General features: G+C 56.9%; 1 protein-coding gene across 2 annotated transcripts in view; it reads left to right on the forward strand.

Moving 5' to 3' along the window:
- The window catches only part of UNC5B (unc-5 netrin receptor B), an 80337-nt gene that overhangs the window by 47106 nt on the left and 15026 nt on the right, over positions 1-18205 (forward strand). For both annotated transcript variants that reach the window (XM_044239709.1, XM_044239708.1), the window contains exons 2-5: positions 13213-13437; positions 16531-16674; positions 17120-17223; positions 17992-18172. In XM_044239709.1, the coding sequence (XP_044095644.1) occupies positions 13213-13437; positions 16531-16674; positions 17120-17223; positions 17992-18172 (654 nt within the window). The remainder of the gene's footprint in view (positions 1-13212; positions 13438-16530; positions 16675-17119; positions 17224-17991; positions 18173-18205) is intronic.

Below are 18205 nucleotides of genomic sequence, written 5' to 3' on the forward strand. Positions count from 1 at the left end.
AGAGATGATGTAGATAGTGACAAGGATAATAAAAACAATAGCACAGCTTATGCCCAGTAAGCCCTTTTGATGTGGCACATACTGCTCTGAGCGATTTGGGCGTGTAATGTGTTCAACCCTCCCATTTTTCAGATAAGGAAACTGAGGCCCCGAGAAGCTAAGGAATGTGTCAGAACGCAGGTGGAATGTGTCAGAACGCAGGTGCAGGGGGCACTGTCATTAACCTTAGCGCCCCACACCAGAGCCAATTTAAGCTAAGGTGGCTGGCCCCATGCTCCTATGTGATTCCTTTTGTTCTTTTTGAAAGGTCTCCGGCTGAATCACAGAAGCTCAGGGAAGGGTTGCTGACCACTCAAGCACTGCCTGTGGGTTGGGTGGTTTACTGTTAGGCAAGAGAGCGTAGAGCTGTGGGCCAGCAGCAGCACCTGGGAACATGCTAGAAATGCAGGCTCTCGAGCCCCACCGCGGACCTGCTGAGTGGGGGTCCAGGGATGGAGGAGGAAGGCCATGGCGCCCCGGGTTTCTCCATGCCTTCCGGGGGTCCTGGCTCATGCTGCTGTTTGAGAACTACCATAGTGGAGGTTGACAGGTAGGGGCTTAGAGACAGGGAGATCCAGATGTAAGGGCCAACGGCCCTGCCTTCTGACCTTGGGCAAGTTACCTAGGCTCTCTGTACCTCTCAGTCTCCTTGCCCACAAGCTGGGGGTCAAAGAGTACTGGGCTCAAAGGTTGTTGGGAATATTCAGTTGGGACGCCAAGTGCTCTGTGCAGTGTCTGAGAGCCGGCTGGCCTGTAACTGTCCTTGTTACTGGTTCCCCATGTGACCCGCTGTGACTCAAGGCCATGGGAAAGGGAAGGTGGGTCTGTGTGGCCAGGGAAGCCCATGAATCGCACCCAGCCTTCCCTCCAGAGCAACGTAGCAGAACCGAAGGTGACCCCACTCCTGGGGCTGCAGGGTCGAGGGCAGCTGAGATGGACATCTCCCCGCTACCAGGCTGGCTCCCCATCTTTCAGGAGTCTTCAGTGTTAACCAAAGAGACTCATGAACCACATGAGGCTCTTTGCTCCACCCCTTTCTCAGGGAAAGAGCAAAGGCGTCTCCAGGGAAACCAGGTTTGAGAATGAGTCTGGAGACAGGGCTATCTCCAGACCCTGAGCTCTTGGGCTCGGGGCCCTGTGCTGTACGCAGTTTCCAGGAGTGTGTCTTGGCTCCTGACCTCACCACCTGCGTGTTTTTGAAGGCTCCTTGGAGGCCTCCGGGGAACCCTGCGCTCCTCATCCGTGCCCTCCTCCCCAAGAGGAGGCTCCTGGGACCAGGCCAGGCAGAGAACACAGACGCACTCCCAGGCTCCTGGAGAGAACTCTCCCACCGCTGTCCCCAGGTCCTCTGAGCCACCCACATGCCTTAGTGTCAACGTCGTACTTTCACACCTCTGGCCCCAGCCGTCACTGAGAAATGAGTACAGTTGGGCTAATGATCTCGCGTCCGTTTTACAGATAAGCCCAGGGCCCAGGACCTGAGGCAGCCGGCCTCCTCACGCACGAACCTTTTCCATGTTTTCCTTCCACAGAGCCACACTACCCCCCACCCCACGTCTTTTCCTCCTGACTTCTTTATCCCCCTAGCAGAGTGGGGTTGACCCCGCTCCCACTTCCTCCAGGGCCCGTGCCCTTCTCCATGCCATGTTTCAGGCTCTTTCCTCCCCTCTGCTCTCCTTGGAGCCCAGTGGCGCCCCACACCCCTCCCTGGAGAAAGGCCTTGTCATGGTGCACAGGGGCCGGGCACCTGCCCTCTTATACTTCCTCTGGCTCCAGCTCAGAGGTCAAGGTGAGCAGGCCGATCCCTGAGCCAAGGAGGCCTAGTGATTACATCAGCAGGTACAAACAAGGTGGCAGCAGCCGGGCTGGGAGTCCCACGGGGCTGGAGGTGGAGCTCCCCCTGCCCCACGCGAGTCTGTTTCCTTCCCTCCTTCCAGCTTGCATCAGCCTTTTGAAGCTCCATGTCATCACGGAATGGGTCATCACCGAGTGGGCCGGGGCGGGGATGGGGGGCAGGGTGGGGAGCGGGGCACCTGGCCCGCACCTGGAACCCAGAGGAAAGCCTTAGGGCTAATTGATCAAGAAGTCAGCCAGGACTCTGGCAGCCCCAGGAAGGCATAGCCACCATTTCTTACTGCAAAATGAATAAACAAACAAACAAACAATTATAAAACTTAGAGCACCGGACTGCCCACCCGGCAAAACAGTTTCACACTTCTGGCCTTGGTATTCCTGACAACCCCAGGGAGTTGAAGCAAGTAAAAGTGGCCCCATTTTCCAGAAGGCAAGATTGAGGCTCAGAGGGAAGTGGCTTACCCAAGGTTGCTTCATGAGCCAGGGACAGTACCATGGATTTCAGCCCAAGAAAAATGTAAGGGATTAGAGGGGCCTGGAGAATGTGCACTCCCTGGGGTCGTCCAGGTGGAAGTAGTCAAAGCATGCTTCCGGGAGGAGGCGGGCTGGCTGGCTCCCCGACTGAGAAGGAGGGAGCTACAGACATAGCTATTGATTTATTTCTGCATGGATGGTGGGTCCGCAGGCAGAGGGACATCACTGTGGGGCTAGGCTGGAAGCGGACGGAGCAGGAATCTGAGAGTCAAGATGTGGGATCCCTAACCTTGAACTTTTGCTGGGAGCTTCCCATGGGTGTGACTGAAGCTTGACCAGAGCTCTCCAAGGCCCTACCACAGGTGTGATCAAAGGGAGATGAGGACATCTGATGAATGAATGGAAGAGTGGGGGTGAGGCCCTGCTCACCACCCTATCTCCCTTGAGATGTGCCTGAGTGGCCATGTGGGTCTTCCCCTGGGCCTGGGGCACCTGTCTCCCCACGTCTCCACCGCTGAGAACTCAGCTGTTCACCCAAGACCAGGGCCAGAGAGGAAAGGGCAAGAGCACTGGGCTGAGAGCCAGGATGCCCACGTTCCAGCCCCTTTGCTTCCCACTTGCTCTGTGACCTGAGACCAGTTAATCCAGCCCCTGGGAGCTCAAGTCTCCAAAGTCTGCCTCCCTCGGGACCCATGGAACCCTAGCCCAGTCTTGGCCTTGTGGAAGAAGCAGAGCAGCGGTGTGGATCGAGACCAGGGCTGGAAGCCACCTTCCCTAGCTTTCCTGGCCTGAGCGCAAACTCAGGTGGATTCCAGGCTCAGAAAAAGGACAAGGAGGAGCCCCATGCTGCTCACCTCGCCCTCCCCTGCTGGCGCTCTCAGCTTTTTCTCTGTCCCTCTCCCTGTGACTCCACCTCCACCTCTCATCATCTCTCCTCCTTTGTCCCAGGGCCCGTTTCAGAGATTGGCAAAGGCCAGAGCCTGCTACCCGTTTTCTCTGGCCCTGCTGTGGTTCTCTTTGTGCAAATGTGATGCCCAGATACTACGCTTGCTGTAGCCACCCACTGGCGGTTTGCCCTTGGACGAATCATTGCTCCTCTCCGGAAAGAAGAGTTTGGACTCAGGCCTGAGGGCCCCATAGCCCAGAGTCTGAGCTGCCTCTGGGTGCCTGCCGGGTGGCCCACAACCCGCACTGGTGCAGGGTCTGGCCAGGCGTGGTGAAGGTGCTGAGGGCGGCCGACAAGGATCATAGCCGGTTTTCTGCTTTGCAGTGTGTGGGTGGTTGTCTCCCCTTTGCGAGGAGGGTTTGTTCAGCCCGTGAGTGTGAGGCAGAGAAGGAGAGGAAATTTGTGCCCTGGGGCTCTCCAAGAACAGGCCTGACCCTGGACTTCCCAGGAGGGCATGCAGACAGCTCACCTGGAACAAAGGGCAACAGGGACCTCATCGCTGCCCCACCAGGCAGTCCCTGAGCCAGAGGCTGTACCTATGGGCTTTTTCACTCTTCCGCAGGACAGGGATGGGACCCTGGGCATCTTTCTGCTCAGCACCCAAATGTGCCAAGCCACTGATGTCATTGCCCTGTGGCCTCCCGCACCAGCTCTGTATCCTGCTGCTTCTCCAGTGACCCAGGATGCGGTGCGGGGGCGGGGCAGTCAACCACACTGGCCCGCGCCTGTACCGTGTGGGACCGTGCTGAGCACCAAAGATGCTTTGTGCATTTGGCTTGTGGGAAAGTCTTCAGTTAAGGGCCTTGCAAGGGAAACAGAATATGGAACTGTATATCGTGGGACCTCGGTAACAAATAAGCGTCCTGTCTGTAGTCCGAGAGGACCGATGTCCTGTGTTAATTCTGGTAAACAGGAGGTGGGAATGGATGGTTTTTATTTTCATTCTTATTTCTTCCTCAGTTGTCATCAGAAAAGGCCAAGAGGGGAAAAGAAAGTGTTTTCATTAGAAAGACAAGGAGGATTTTTAAAATAAAGTCCCTCCTCCTGCCCTGGGAGTTTCTAGAGCTCAGTTTCTCTACTGGCTTTGTGGCCCAGGTGCTGTGTGATTTTTAGATCAGGCCACACCCTCTCTTCTCTCCATCTTGAAAGACAAGGATTAGATGGTCTCTGAGGTTCCCTGGGTTAGTGGTGTCCTATAGGATCGGGTTTCCAAAGGGACTGCGAGTGTCCCAGGGCTCAGGTGAGCCCAATGTGTGTGCGTCCCCTCTGGCTGCTTCCTCCTGCCTCCACCTGCCACCCCAGGTGTTGGGAGAAGTCCTGCAACCCTAGTAGGTCCAGCTAAACAAGCAAACAGGATTTCCAGGTTCTCCAGGAGCTTGCCTTCCAGAGAGCAGACTTGTTCAGACACAGACAGGGAACAATCAAATACAGGAAGAAGGGATTCCAGAGGTGAACACTGTCAAGAAAAACAGACCAACAAGCAAAACAACAACAACAACAAAATTCAGGACAATCTGGGGATGGCACAGGGGAGAGCAGAGGAGGATCGGTGTACACAGCCCAGTCAGGGAGCGCCGCACATGGGAGCGGCAGGTGGCACTGAGATCTCGGGGACAGAGAGTTGCTGCAAGAGTACAGAGAGATTGGCCCGTGGTGCGCATGCATTCCAGGAGAGAAGAGCAAAGGCCCTGTGGTGGCAATAAAGGAGGCACATTCAAGGGGCAGGAAACACGCCTGCGGGCGGGGGCGAATGGCTTGGGGCGCCGTGATGATGAGTGAGCCTCTGAAGTCAGAGGGTTTGGTGCCGGGTGGGACTTCATTCCAGGTGCAAATGGCAGCCGTCAGAGGCTGCAAGCAGGAGAGGGGGATTGACCTCTGTTTCACAAGATGGCTCCGGCTGCTGTGAGCATCTCGGATTGGAGGGGAAGGGGGAAGGTAGGGAGCACAGTGAGGAGGTTCCAGCAGGAGGACCTGGGCTTAGGGAGGGAAAGGGAGCCCTCCCTAGCCAGGACTGGAGCCACTCAGGTGCACCCCATCCCAACTCTGAATGGAGGAGAGATGACCAAATGAAATAGAGGAGGGGGCCTGAGCCACGGTCATTGTCTTAGAGCACTGACATAAACAACCCTAAGAACGGAGTCACTGTCCCAGCCCAGTGGCGGGGATCCCAGGGAGAGGGTGACCTGTGACCATGGGTGTGGTCTGCGGACGTCTGCTCTGGGAGTGTGTGTGTGTCTCGGTGTGACACCAGGCTAGCAACAAGTCCCTCCAGGCTAGGATAGATCTCTGTTTGGCTGGGCTATCCAGAACAAGTCTGGGACTTGTCAGGCCCCAAAGGTAGGGAGGCCAGGTGCTGGGGTGAGGACGCCAAGACCCTCTTCCCTTCCGGCAAGCTAGTGAACTCTGGAGAGAATCTATTTGCTCATCTGCAAAATGGGCAGGAAACTAGCTGCCCCCTGCTCATCCCTTAGGACCTTGTGAACCAAAGGAGGCCTGTGGTTTAACAAGAAGAGCTTTGGGTTTCTCATTAGCTGGGAGCCTGAGCATGTTCTTTAATTTCCTTGAGCCTCAGTCTCTTCCTCTGTGAAATGGACACCTAGCTCACAGGATTACTGTATTGGTGGTGTTTGTTATCGCACTGCTGTTGGTAAAAGGTTATTTTCTGGAACGTGATGCATAAGAGGGCTCCGAGCCCCTTGTCTGGGAGAAGCGGTGGAATGCACCCCAAGCCTCCTTAGGGCCCAAGCCTCCAGGCGTAGTGACACCCTGGGACCTAGGGCTTGGAAGGGGAGCCAGAAATTAGCCCTAGAAAGGCTCAGGCTGAGGGAGTCCAATGGCTGAAGGAAAGGTGTGGGCGGAGGGACTCCGGTGTGGAATGCAGCCTCCCCAGGCCCCACTGAGAGTCTGAGGGTAGACCCAGTAACCATAGGGTCCCTCCTGACTTGGTAAGTCGTGTGGCCCCCAGTAACGTGGGGCCTGGGCTCCATTCTGGGACTCAGTGCCTCCCATCAGCTCTTCACTTGCCCTCACTTGTCCTTGAGCCCTTCCATTTCTCAGGGTCAGCCAGACACCCCACTTCGGGATGTAACCCACTGCCCTTAGCTGGCCATCACGGTGAGGCCGCTTCCTGTGGCCAGCACAGGAAGTGATGTCATGGGCCCAGGCGTGTCTACAGAGGGTGTGGGAAAAGGGCTGTGCAAGGGGCCTCTTTTGTTAGAGTAACTCAGCGTTCCCCAAGCCCGCCAGCCCCCATTTGTCATCGGTAACGGCCATTGTAACCACCTCTGAGGGGGGCCCCAGCCTGAACCCCACAGCCGCCAGAAGCCAGGGCCAGATGGAAGAAGGGCTTTGTGTCCAGGGAGGGGTCCTTCCATGGGGGGCTTATGTGTTTTTAAAACATAATAATAAGTGGGCTCCCCCCCCCCCACTCTCCGCATTCCCCACTGAGCACATCAGCCTCGCAGTGAATGGAAGAGATTTTCCATGCAGTGGGAGGTCAAGTCTGGCGAGAATCAGCCCGCGTCCAGGGGCTGGAGAGACTGTAATTGCTGATGATGAATGTGCCCAGCGTGGGGTGTCTCTCTGTCCCTCACCTCCTGCCTGCTCCCCTCTCCCCTTCCAGCCCTGCCCCGTCGGCGTGGGCGCTGCCTCAACGCCAGCCAGCCCTGGAGACCCACGGTCCAGCTCAGCTACAGATGCCCACCTCCTGCTGCTGAGCCTAGGGTCTCGGGACTGGCCCTGTCCCCCACCTGGGGACCCCAGACCGGTGGTTGGGGACGGCAAGGCTCTCCGTACCCACCACGGCGGCCTCATGCTCAGGTCTCTGCCCTGGGCAAGACCAGAGGCGGCCCTGGCTGATGTGGGTGGTGATGACTTTCCATCCCAGGCAGGGGGAATCCAGAGACCAAACATTTGCCTCCAGCCTTGCTCTGCCTGTGCGGTCTACCCTTCTCAGCCCCGAAGCAGAAACTGCACTCTGGTCCAGCTTGGCTATTGATTTGCTGTGTGATGTTGAAATAGTTACATTCCCTCTCTGAGCTGGTGGAACGAAGGGCTCCAGGCCCCTCTGACTATGACTTTCTATGCTTCTGCCTTTTCTCCCCTTTCTTATAGATGGCCCCAAGAGGTAAAACAACCTCCCCAAGGTTTTGGTGGCAGAGTGGGGATTCGAACCCGTTCCTCGCAGGGTCACCGTCAGGGAAGCAGGAGTGTCTGGTGATAGTCTCCCTTGTAGGAATGTCTGAACACTGTAGTTTTAGCTTCTCCCTCTCCTCAGGGGTAGCTCTGGAAAATGCAGCTTCTTCACTTTGGTCCTGAAGCCACTTTCTTCACCTCCAAGGCCTGGCTCCTGCTTATTCTAATGGCTCAGATTCTGACACCACTTAAGCAAGCCCAGGGCCTTGGCTTCCTCCCTGCCAAGTGGGACCCTGTGTCCCCACACTGGGCCCTGCCCAGGCCTAGCCCCTGGGAGGGAGTGTGGAACCTAGCACAACAACTCCTGGCAGGTGGGGATGGGGCTCGGGCTCCCGGCTCTGTTTCTCCATCCCACAGGCTCCACTCACCTAGTAGAGGCCCTAGAGGCTGGTTACTCGGTCCTAACACCGTGGGAGGACACCAAGGAAGGTGTGGAGGGCTCCCTGCTCTCCAGTGTGGCCACCAAAGCTATTAAAGGAAACTTGGAGCTGCCAGAAGCAGGACGTGCCTGCCAGACCCCCAACATGACCACCCCCTACCCTCCATACTTTAAGTGGGTTGGGAGCAAAATGGAACTTGTCCACAAGGAAGCCAGGTTGGTGGTGAGGGTGTGCAAAACTGTGTCTCATGACTATGTGAAAGCAAGGCAAGAAGGCAAGGGGAGGCAGCCCCACACTTCAGAGGAAACACTCTTCTGTGGAAACTCAGAGGTTAAAATTGTAGCAATGGCTGGAACCTCAGACAGCAAATTTCAGTTGAAAGTAAGAAGGACTTTTCCGATAGGTCGGTTCAAAGGAGAACTGGCTGAGATGAACAGCGGTGGTGAGTTCCCTGTCCGGGGAGGGATGCGAGTCAAGGTTGGATGGAATGGATGGGGGATGTTGTACAAGACGGCCCTCACAGTAACCTCTCTCCCTGTGACTCTACATCTATGTGACACACATGACACACGTGACAAGAACCCTCAGGCAGCTGTAGGTAAATTGGAAGTGGGGGTTTGAATGGCCCCCACAAGTGGTCCCACCTGGAGGCGCTGGTGGTCCTCATGAGCTGAAGCCTGGGGTGGGAGGGCCTGGGCCTAATTGGGAAAGCCCAGCAGCAAATAGTGCCTCCCCCTTCCTCCCTGGGCTCCCCCACACTGTGCCATAGGACCACAGTCTGTGCAGGGGGCCTTTAAGCGAGCAGTAACAGTGGCAAAAAAGGTGACCATGCCCAAAGGAAATTCTCTTCAGCAATTAAAAATGGACCCAGTAGGGGGTGCCTGGGTGGCTCTGTCATTGAGTGTCTGCCTTTGGCCCAGGTCATGATCCCAGAGTCCTGGGATCAAGCCCCGAATCAGGCTTCCTGGTCATTGGGAAGCCTGCTTCTCCCTCTCCCACTCCCCTGCCTGTGTTCCCTCTCTCACTGTCTCTCTCTCTCAGAGAGAAAGACAGAAAGACAGACACACTTGGTGGGACATCTTTCTGCCAGCAGGAACTCCAGATCTGGATCTGGCCTAGCACAAGCAGGCTCCCCTCCGCTGGGGGCTCTTCTCAGGTCTGAGTCTCCTCTGGAAAGAGCCGTAGCAAAGCCAGGGCAAAGGTGATGGGAAGAGATGGCCCTTTCTCCCACTGACCAGGTGACCTTGCCATGAGGCAAGTCCCTGGGTGCCCCGTGTCTTCATCTGGAAAATGGGAAGATAAGCCTCTGCTTGGGGGCTGTGGGAAGTAAAATGGGCAAAATATTTAAAGTTCCTGCCACGTAGTAGAAGCAAATCCCAGTTCTAATCCAGAAGCCAGATTCAGGTACCTGAATGCCCGGGTTATCTCCCTCGGTCTGCAGCCCACTGGCTGCATAGCCCTGTGCCAGTGACTTCATCTCCCTCGGCCCCTGTTTCCTTGTCTGTAGTAAAGGCATAACAATAGTACCTAATGCATAGGGCTGTGGTTCCCAAAAGCTGTGCCAAAGCACCCCAGGGTGCTGCACGCATTCCCAGGGGTGCTATGGGAAATCGTTCATCTTGAAGGAAAGACAGCCGTGCTGAACAGCTGCCAGACATTGCCACAACTGTTGGCTCAAGACAGCTGTCGATGTCAACATCGCGTATCCTACTTGTCCTTTTCGCAGCATCCTGTCTTTGCAGAGGTGGGGTTTGGGCCTTCGGAAGTACCCTGAGACAGACAGTGAGGGTGGTGGGGCCAGTCTGATTCCGAGACTGAGAAGCAGTAGTACCCAAACGGCGTGCACACCCCACACGCCTCGTCACTGTGGCTCTTTAGGAATGGACTACAGATCTTACTTTTTCTTTCAATTTATGGGTCTTGTTTTTTCAAAAGGCTGCCAAGTTGTTGGGACACACACACACACACACACACACACACACACACAAGCTGTTTAGATCTAACTATTTAACCTCTAGGAATTTCTTTTGGCCTTGGGGTAAAAGTTACCAAGATACTAAAGACCAAGGAAGTGTAGGAGGCTCTGTGGGGGTTGTTGCAGGACTGTGAGTTCAGAGGAAAGCTTCGGGCAGAGGAGTCCCCTGGGGACCCTGAAACTCCATCAGTCTTCTCCCTCTGGGCTGGCCCTCAGCCGGGCGGGACGCCTGTGGAGCCTCCCTCAACTGTGACGGCCCAAGCCAGGGGACAAGCCAAGGAGGGGAAGTGCCCACTGATGAGGCTGGGGACGTAGCTTAGCTGTTCCCCAGACCCTGGTAGCACTCCCCACCCCCCAGCCCCACTTCTATTGAACTTGGATTCTCTGACCACCTACCACATGCCAGGTAAACATAGAGTCTGCCGGTGGTCTGTCTGGGGAGGATTTCTCTGGTCAGAACTGGCCCTGCTTGTCTCCTGGCTGCATCTGAATTCAGGACCCCAGGGGGATGGAGACGTTGTAAGGGGGCACCAGCTACATCAAGCCCCCCCCCCCGCCCTGCCGGGCTTGGGGAGGCATCAATGAGGATCCCTGGCTGCATCCCACCAAGGCCAGAGAGGAAGCTTTGTGCCAGGGTAGAGAGGAGGGCTGGGGTGGGGATCGGGGGGGGGGGCGGCTGCCAGACTAGGGCCCTGCTGTACTAATGGACGTGTCTCCTATTCAGTTTCCTCTGCCGTGTCTGCGCCTGCTTTATAAATGAGCCGCATTAGGGTTATAAAACCAAGTCATAAATACCGGCTGTAGTGCCGCAGAGATCAGAGCAGCCATCACCTGGGGGGTTGGGGGGCTGGGGGGCTGGGGGCCGTATGGTTAGAAGAGGGAGCTAGCAAGTGACTGGACCCATGGGCTCCCCTGTACCTTCTCTGGTGACCTCCACCCTCCCAGAGGGAGGCCTGGTCCCCCCATTTCACAGATGGCAGTGCCCGAGGTCAGGAAGGGCGACTTCAGACCCAGAGGTGGCTCCATCTGAAGTCTGTGCCCTGCCTCACCCCCCTCAGGTCTGAGACTGAAGCAAGGCACTTGCGGCAGGGGTGGGGAAGCGGGGCATGGAGACTTGCCGGTGCTCTGCTGCCCGCACGCCCTCCTGGCTCCACTTGCTCTCCGGCCCCTGGGAGACACCGTCCCGCTCCCTGGGCAGGGTTTCACCTTGCTGTCAACTGCCCCAGCTCCCAAACCCAGGGACTGCCAGTCTTCTACCTACACGGAAGGGGTCTATCTGCCCGGCAGAGGGAGGTGGGCATGGACAAGCCCTGGGATCCTCTGTGCCCTTCCCAGTTTAGCTGCCCACCAGCCAGGGAGCTTCGGTCCATCGTTCCCCCAAGCGGACAGTCTTCAGTTCCTGTGGCCTCGATGAGCATTTAATGAGACAGCTCTTAGAGTTGTGGGGTCCTGGCTGGTGTCAGGACAGGATCCATTCAGATTCTCCGATGCGGGGATGCTCACCCTGTCCCCGAGCTACTCCAGCAGCAGGCCGTGTGGAGTCCTGGGCAGTATCCCAAATGCCGGGGGTCTGTTTATTGGGTTCAGAACTTGGCTCTGCCTCTTGCTAGCTCTGTACCCTAGAGCAAGCTGTTTCACCTCTCCCAGCCTCAGTTTCCCCACATAGAAACCAAAGACTCCCATAAATACCTTACAGAGTTGTTGCAAGAGTGAGGTAAGCTGACTGTGTAAAGTACTAAAAACACAGCCCCTACTTAATGCCAGGCGAGCGCTAGTCGCCATTTTCATATGACGATGTGCACCTACTATGCGCTTGCCCCCTCCTGGGTGCTCACTCTTGTCTCGCTCCTGTGGTCCTCAGAACAGCCCAGGGAATGGGTGTTGACCTCCCTGCCATCTTCAGAGACGAAATACGGTGCTGGGAGTTAAAGGGCTGTCCTGGGGTCCCACGGAACATGCTAGATGGAGCAGGTTTCACACTTTCTTGCTGACTTCCCCTTTGCTCCCGCGGGCCACACACACGCACTCCCCCTGGGACTGACTGTCTGGAGCCAGTGACAACCTGTGCATGTTCTCAGAGCGCCGGAACCCCCCCACCCTCACCCCAAGTCTTAGCAGGAGCTCCTGGGCCACAAAGAGATGGCTTGTTTTGTTCATTCTGCTCTTGGAGAGCAGAGAACAGAGTGTCCCCTTGGCCCCTTTGGACATAGGGGGCTCCCTAGGGCCATGCATGTCCCATCGTGACATGGGCTGGAGGCAAGTGCTTCCTGGGACCCCACCCCACTGGAGGGACTGGGGTGCTGGGACAGTGACAGGCCGTGGCTGGCAGTGAGGGGCTGGGCGGATGCACACCCCTGCGGTTTAATTCATTGTTCCCTCTGGAGCTTAGCACCCCCATCGCTCGCCCCAGCCATCTGATTGTTTGGCGCTTGGTGTCATAAAGTCAATTTTCCTAAAGTGGATAGTGAACCAATGGGCTGGCCTGGCCTAGTTTCCCTCCCTCCCAGCGCTGGTCGTGGTGGGACCCTCTCCCTTCCTGTTTGTCTTACCTCGTGAGGCACTGTTCTTTCCACAGAGGCCGGCGGGCCGGGGTTCGCATTTGGCCCCTTGTTGGGGAGGAGTTGTAGTGGGCACAGCCTATCTGTGTTCCCAGGCTGCGCAGTTTTCTTGTCTGCTCCTAGGGTGGAGGGTGTGCATTTGGCTGAGGTGGGAAGGGCTGAGGAGTGGGGCAGAGACCACCCCGAGGAGGGGAGGCTCTGTGTAAACGCTGCTGGGGATGTGGTCTCCCACTCCATGCTGCTGCCTGCCTTAGGCATTCAGAGGAGGAGGCCCCGTGGGGGGGCCAAGCACCAAGGAACCAGACCTGCTGCAGTCACCCCACCTGACCCCACCTCATGCCTCTGAGGGTCCTGGGTTGTCTCCCCACCTCCACCAGCCTGGCAGGCTGGGGCTGCCAAGGGCAGCAGTGGCTTTAGGGCGAAACTGGCTGCTTGTGATCCATGCCAGCCCTTCACGTCCTGTGGCATCACGATGGGAAACCGGAGGGAGGCTTAGTAGGTCCAGTTCAGGGGATACTGGGGAGGGCTCGAGGGGTGTCCTGGCCCGGACCATCCATTCAGCTCTCCGGGCCACCCTGACATCTCTGTCTGGAAAGAAGGAGAATCACCCAGGGTCAGAGAGCTAGGACTGGCTCCAAAGCACAACCTGGTAAGAGCTGGGGGATGGGGAAACTGAGGACCCAGGAGGGGCCAGACCTTGCCGGGGTCACAGAGGGCATCTCGGCTGGTCTCCAGCTGCTCACCGCACCCCCCCCCAGCCTCAGCCTCATGAAGCCCGCCCTCCCTCCACAGGCACGGATTCCGGCAGCGAGGTGCTCCCCGACTCCTTCCCGTCCGCACCGGCTGAGCCCCTGCCCCACTTCCTCCAGGAGCCCCAGGACGCCTACATTGTGAAGAATAAGCCTGTGGAGCTGCGCTGCCGCGCCTTCCCCGCCACACAGATCTACTTCAAGTGCAACGGCGAGTGGGTCAGCCAGAATGACCACGTCACACAGGAGGGCCTGGATGAGGCCACGGGTGAGCCTGCCCCACTCGTCCAGTCACCACCAGGGCCCTGGGGTGCCAGGGACACTGGGTCCTGGGCCTGGCTCTACCCTAGGCTCTGTGTGAGACTTCACATGGCCATGGCGCCCACCCCCCCCCGGGGCCTCAGTTTCCCCTCTGGGATTTATCCTGGATCTGTATCTCCCCCAGCGTTGGCCACATGTCCCTGTCTGGTTTTGCACTACCAAATGAAAGAGCACGGAGTCCTTTTCTCCCTGTCCCCATCTTACATAAGGGAGCAGTTGGGGGCGACGGGGCGAGCGTTCTTCACGCACACACTCTCACGCTTACACACTCCAGTACCTGCTGTGCACCCTGCATAACGAGGAGGAGCGGCCCCATCCGCAGCCCCGGCCCCCCAGCACGTACCCAGATTCCGGGACCGTCCTTGTTGTCAGAGGGCCTCTGGGTTCGTGGGAAGTGATTCTGTTCCCGTTCATAAGATGCTGTGTCTCCTCCTCCAGCTGTGTTGGCTTTGAAGACGAGGTTGGTTTTACTAAGTAGAACACCAGGGAGGTGGTGCTGGGACAGAGCCCAGATCCCAACAGGAAGATGTACGCGGGGTCCCGGGCACCCCCAGAGGTGCCCCCGAAGCCAGATGGGGGCTTCCGTGTCCCCAGGCCCCTCAGAGGGGGTCCTTTCCAGGACTCCAGGGGACCGCTGCTGCTGGTGCCCTACAGGTGGCCAGTACCAGGCAGCCCCAGCCAGGCCCAGGTTCTGGGGGGCCTCTCGCCCCACAGCCTGCCTCTGCTTTGGTTTCTTCCCCATGTTTCTCGGTCTGTCTCCCCCGACAACATGCTCTCTCTCACTCTCTCTCCCTACTCCCTCCTTCCAACTTCTATTTTTCTGGGAAAAGCTTGCCGATTTCAGAACCACCCAGGCTTAAAAATACACCCCAGAATGTACTTTAATGCCACTCAACTGTGTACATTAAAATGGTTAAGTTTTAGGTGATCTATATTTTACCAACATTTTGAGAGAATTTTAGAAAACAGATCTGGAGTCTCATGCTCCCCCCAAATCTAAAAAAATAAAATAAAATAAGGAATTTTTATTTTTTTTAAAGATTTTATTTATTTATTTGTCAGAGAAAGAGAAAGAAAGAGAGCACAAGCAGGCAGAGTGGCCGGCAGAGGCGGAGAGAGAAGCAGGCTCCCTGCTAAGCAGGGAGCCTGGTGCGGGACTTGATCCCAGGACCCTGGGATCATGACCTGAGCTGAAGGCAGTGGCTTAACTGACTGAGCCACCCAGGATTCCCAAAAAAGGAATATTTAAAAGAGAGAAAAAAGAAATGTACCCCAGCCACCCCTGTGGCTGCGTGACTCTGGGAAGTTCCTCACACTCTATGAACCCCACTTCCTATCCTTGTAAACTGGGACATTAATGAAGGTCCCCATGGGGGTGGAACACGGTGGGGCCTGCTCAGTGTTGAGCGTAGTGCCAGGACCCGGCAGGCGTAGACCCCATTTCTTCCATCTTCTTTCTGGCTTTTTCTTGGCCTCTTTCTTCTTGAAACTTGCCCTTATTTCTGTGTCCCCCTGAGGCCCTCTGGCCCAGATCAGAGGTCAGCGGAGGGGGTCCAACCAAGCAGAAGGATGGTATACCTCTCACCAACCCTGCAATTGGGAGTGATTGTAACAGCACGGCCCCTACTCCCCCTGCTATCAAGCCCATGAACGCCCCCTTCCAGCGCTGTGGGAAAACCAGGCTGGGCAGGGAAAGAGAATTGAACAGCCCAGTCATGCTCCGTATGGTACTTTCACAGCAGGTGGTGGGTGGGCCAGGGTCAGAGGGGCCTTTCCTCCAGAAGTGAGGCCTGGCCCAAAGCTGATGGTGACTGGGGGTGCATTATGTACAGGGGGAGACAGAAGATTGAGGTTGGGGCCAGGATTCAGACCTACCCAGCCACCCAAACCCACACTTGACCACCATGCCACAGTACCACGGAGAGTACAGTAGACAGTCCTACCCTCGAGGGGCTCATCAGAGCCCATGTGTAAGCATGAGAGGAAGAACTGGGACATGTGGCAGGGAAGAGCAGCAGCTTTGGGGATTCTGAAACAGGGGTAGTCAGGAAGGGCTTCCTGGAGGAGGAGGCCTTGCAGTCCTCCCACAGGCTTTGGGGGAAGAGCTTCAGATGGGCATCCGAATCCAGAAGGGTTCACTCCTTTTCTGAGCATAAGAAGCTTTGTCAATGGTTTGTAGGAGAGTGATGGATCCTCTCTGGGTAGGCTGCTGGATCCAGTATCCAGAGAGGCCTCCAGGCCCTAGTAGGGAGCTGTTGAGAGATCGGAGAGCTCCCAGGAAGAGGGGCCTCCCACCATCTCCAGCTCCTAAGCAGAGAGAGGCCACATGTTGTCTTCACATATTTGTGGAAAACCTTTTCTGTGCCAGGTCGTGGGCCCCAGCAGTAAACAGAGCAAAGCCCTGCTTTATTCCTCTGCAGGAAATAATAATTAACATCAGTAGATGATACAGTTCCAGAGAGTGGTCAGTGCTGTTGGAAAACCAGGCTGGGCAGGGAAAGAGACCTGCACAGCCCAGTCATGCTCCGTGTGGCACTTTGACAGTGGGTGGGAGGTAGGCCAGGGTCAGAGGGGCTTTCCCTCCAGAAGTGAGGCCCAGATGATAGTGATTGGGGGTCCATTAGGCACATGGGGGCCAGAAGGGAGTTCCAGCCAGGGAACTGGGTGTGCAAAGGCCCTGTGGCTGGTGGAGGGAAGATGCCCAGTGAGGCTGTAGGCAGACAGACAGTGTAGGGCCTCACAGCCACGTGGGGGATCAAGGTCTTTGTGTTGTGAGGTGTGGAGGCACAACCAGGGGAGTGACCTGGCTTTGTCCATTTTGCAGAGCACACCCTAGCTTTAGGGCAGGACGTGGCTGGCACGGGACAGAGGGTTTGCATTATCCGGGGCAGTCTCCAGGGGAGTGGCATTGGTGGCTCTGGCCAGGGAAATAGATGGAAATGGGAGGCACTTGGCAGAAGAGAAACAGATGTCCCGGTGCCATGTCTCTGCTTCCCATGCTCAGACCCGCCCCCTGCTGACATCTGTCTCCCCCTCTCAGGCCTGCGGGTGCGGGAGGTCCAGATCGAGGTGTCACGGCAGCAGGTGGAGGAGCTGTTCGGGTTGGAAGATTACTGGTGCCAGTGTGTGGCCTGGAGCTCCGCCGGCACCACCAAGAGTCGCCGGGCCTATGTCCGCATCGCATGTACGCCGTCTGACACCCCCACCCCACTCCTCCGGGGCCCCTTCCCTGTGCCTCCTGGAGAGGAAGTTCCTCCTCTGTGGGGGCATCTCTGGCTGAAGATGCCCACTGCAGAGACCTCAGGGCCCATGGGTGCCCGCTGAGCAGAAGCCTCTTAGACCCAGAAACGGGGCCACCTCTGGCCTTGGAATTTCTAATGGCCCCTATCGCCTACTTCTCTAGAAAGGACCTGCCTCCGCACTGTTATGTGCTTATGATCCCAGAGTCAGGGAGGGAAACCTATTCCACCAACTCCACCTGGGAGGGCCCCCAATTTGGAGAAGAGGATATGCCCCAGGTCAAGCCCCTTCCCTTGGTGTGCACTGCCACCTAGTGGCTAGGATTGGGCACCTCAGGCTTCAGTTCCCCCTCACTGTGCCTGGTGACCTACTCCTCTTGCTTCTCCCAGATCTGCGCAAGAATTTCGATCAGGAGCCTCTGGGCAAGGAAGTGCCCCTGGACCAGGAGGTTCTTCTGCAGTGCCGCCCACCGGAGGGGGTGCCTGTGGCTGAGGTGAGTGGGGACAAGAGGAATACCAGGCATGGCAGGGACCAGCCAGATGTGGTATTCACTACCAGCCATGGTGCCTCAGGCTCCCAGAGCTCTCCCCATTTCATAGATGGGAATGTCAAGGCTTGAGACAGAAGGGAACTACCACCTCTGAAGAATTCAGCATGCACCAGACCCTGGCTAGGCATAACCCTGAAGCTGGGGCCGAGTTGGGGCCAGATCCCCAAGGGCTACTTGTGTTGATCCCAGGCTCAGTCTCTTGCAAGGGAAGTGCCTGTGGCTGAATCCTCCTTCCCCACCCAAAAGCCAAAGCCCCGCTTTATGGACACCAAAGGGTCTCATAATGCATGGGTCTGAGCATGGATACACTCCATGGGGCCTTTGCCTTAATGGCAGAAGGCACGCTCTGCTAGCTAATGCTTATTTTGTACTTACGGGGAGCTAAGTTCTCCCGCTCTCCACACTAATGTGTTTAATCCTTGCGACAGCTCTGTCGGGTAGATGCTAATAAATGCTGCCCTCTGACTGATGAAATTGAGGCTGTCCAGCTAGTGGGTGGTTGTCACAATCCCTGGGTTCTGTACTGCTCAGCACAGTGCCTGTCCTATGGAAGGCCTGCCTCACCACGTCACCACCGTGGTTGGAACATGGATAGAACTTCTGTCCTGATTATGGCCAGGTGTCCTATCCCCTTCACAGAGGGCCCACTCCCCAGGATGCAGGTGAGTAGGCACTGGCCCTCACGCCCCCCCTCCAACTACCCTCCTCCAGGTGGAGTGGCTGAAGAATGAGGACATCATTGACCCCACCCAGGACACCAACTTCCTGCTCACCATCGACCACAACCTCATCATCCGCCAGGCCCGCCTGTCAGACACAGCCAACTACACCTGTGTGGCCAAGAACATCGTAGCCAAACGCCGAAGCACCACCGCCGCTATCACTGTCTATGGTATGGGCCCATGCTGGGGCAGCCTAGCCAGGG

This window comes from Neovison vison, chromosome 2 (assembly GCF_020171115.1).
Source record: "Neovison vison isolate M4711 chromosome 2, ASM_NN_V1, whole genome shotgun sequence".
NCBI classification, from domain to species: Eukaryota; Metazoa; Chordata; class Mammalia; order Carnivora; family Mustelidae; genus Neogale; species Neogale vison.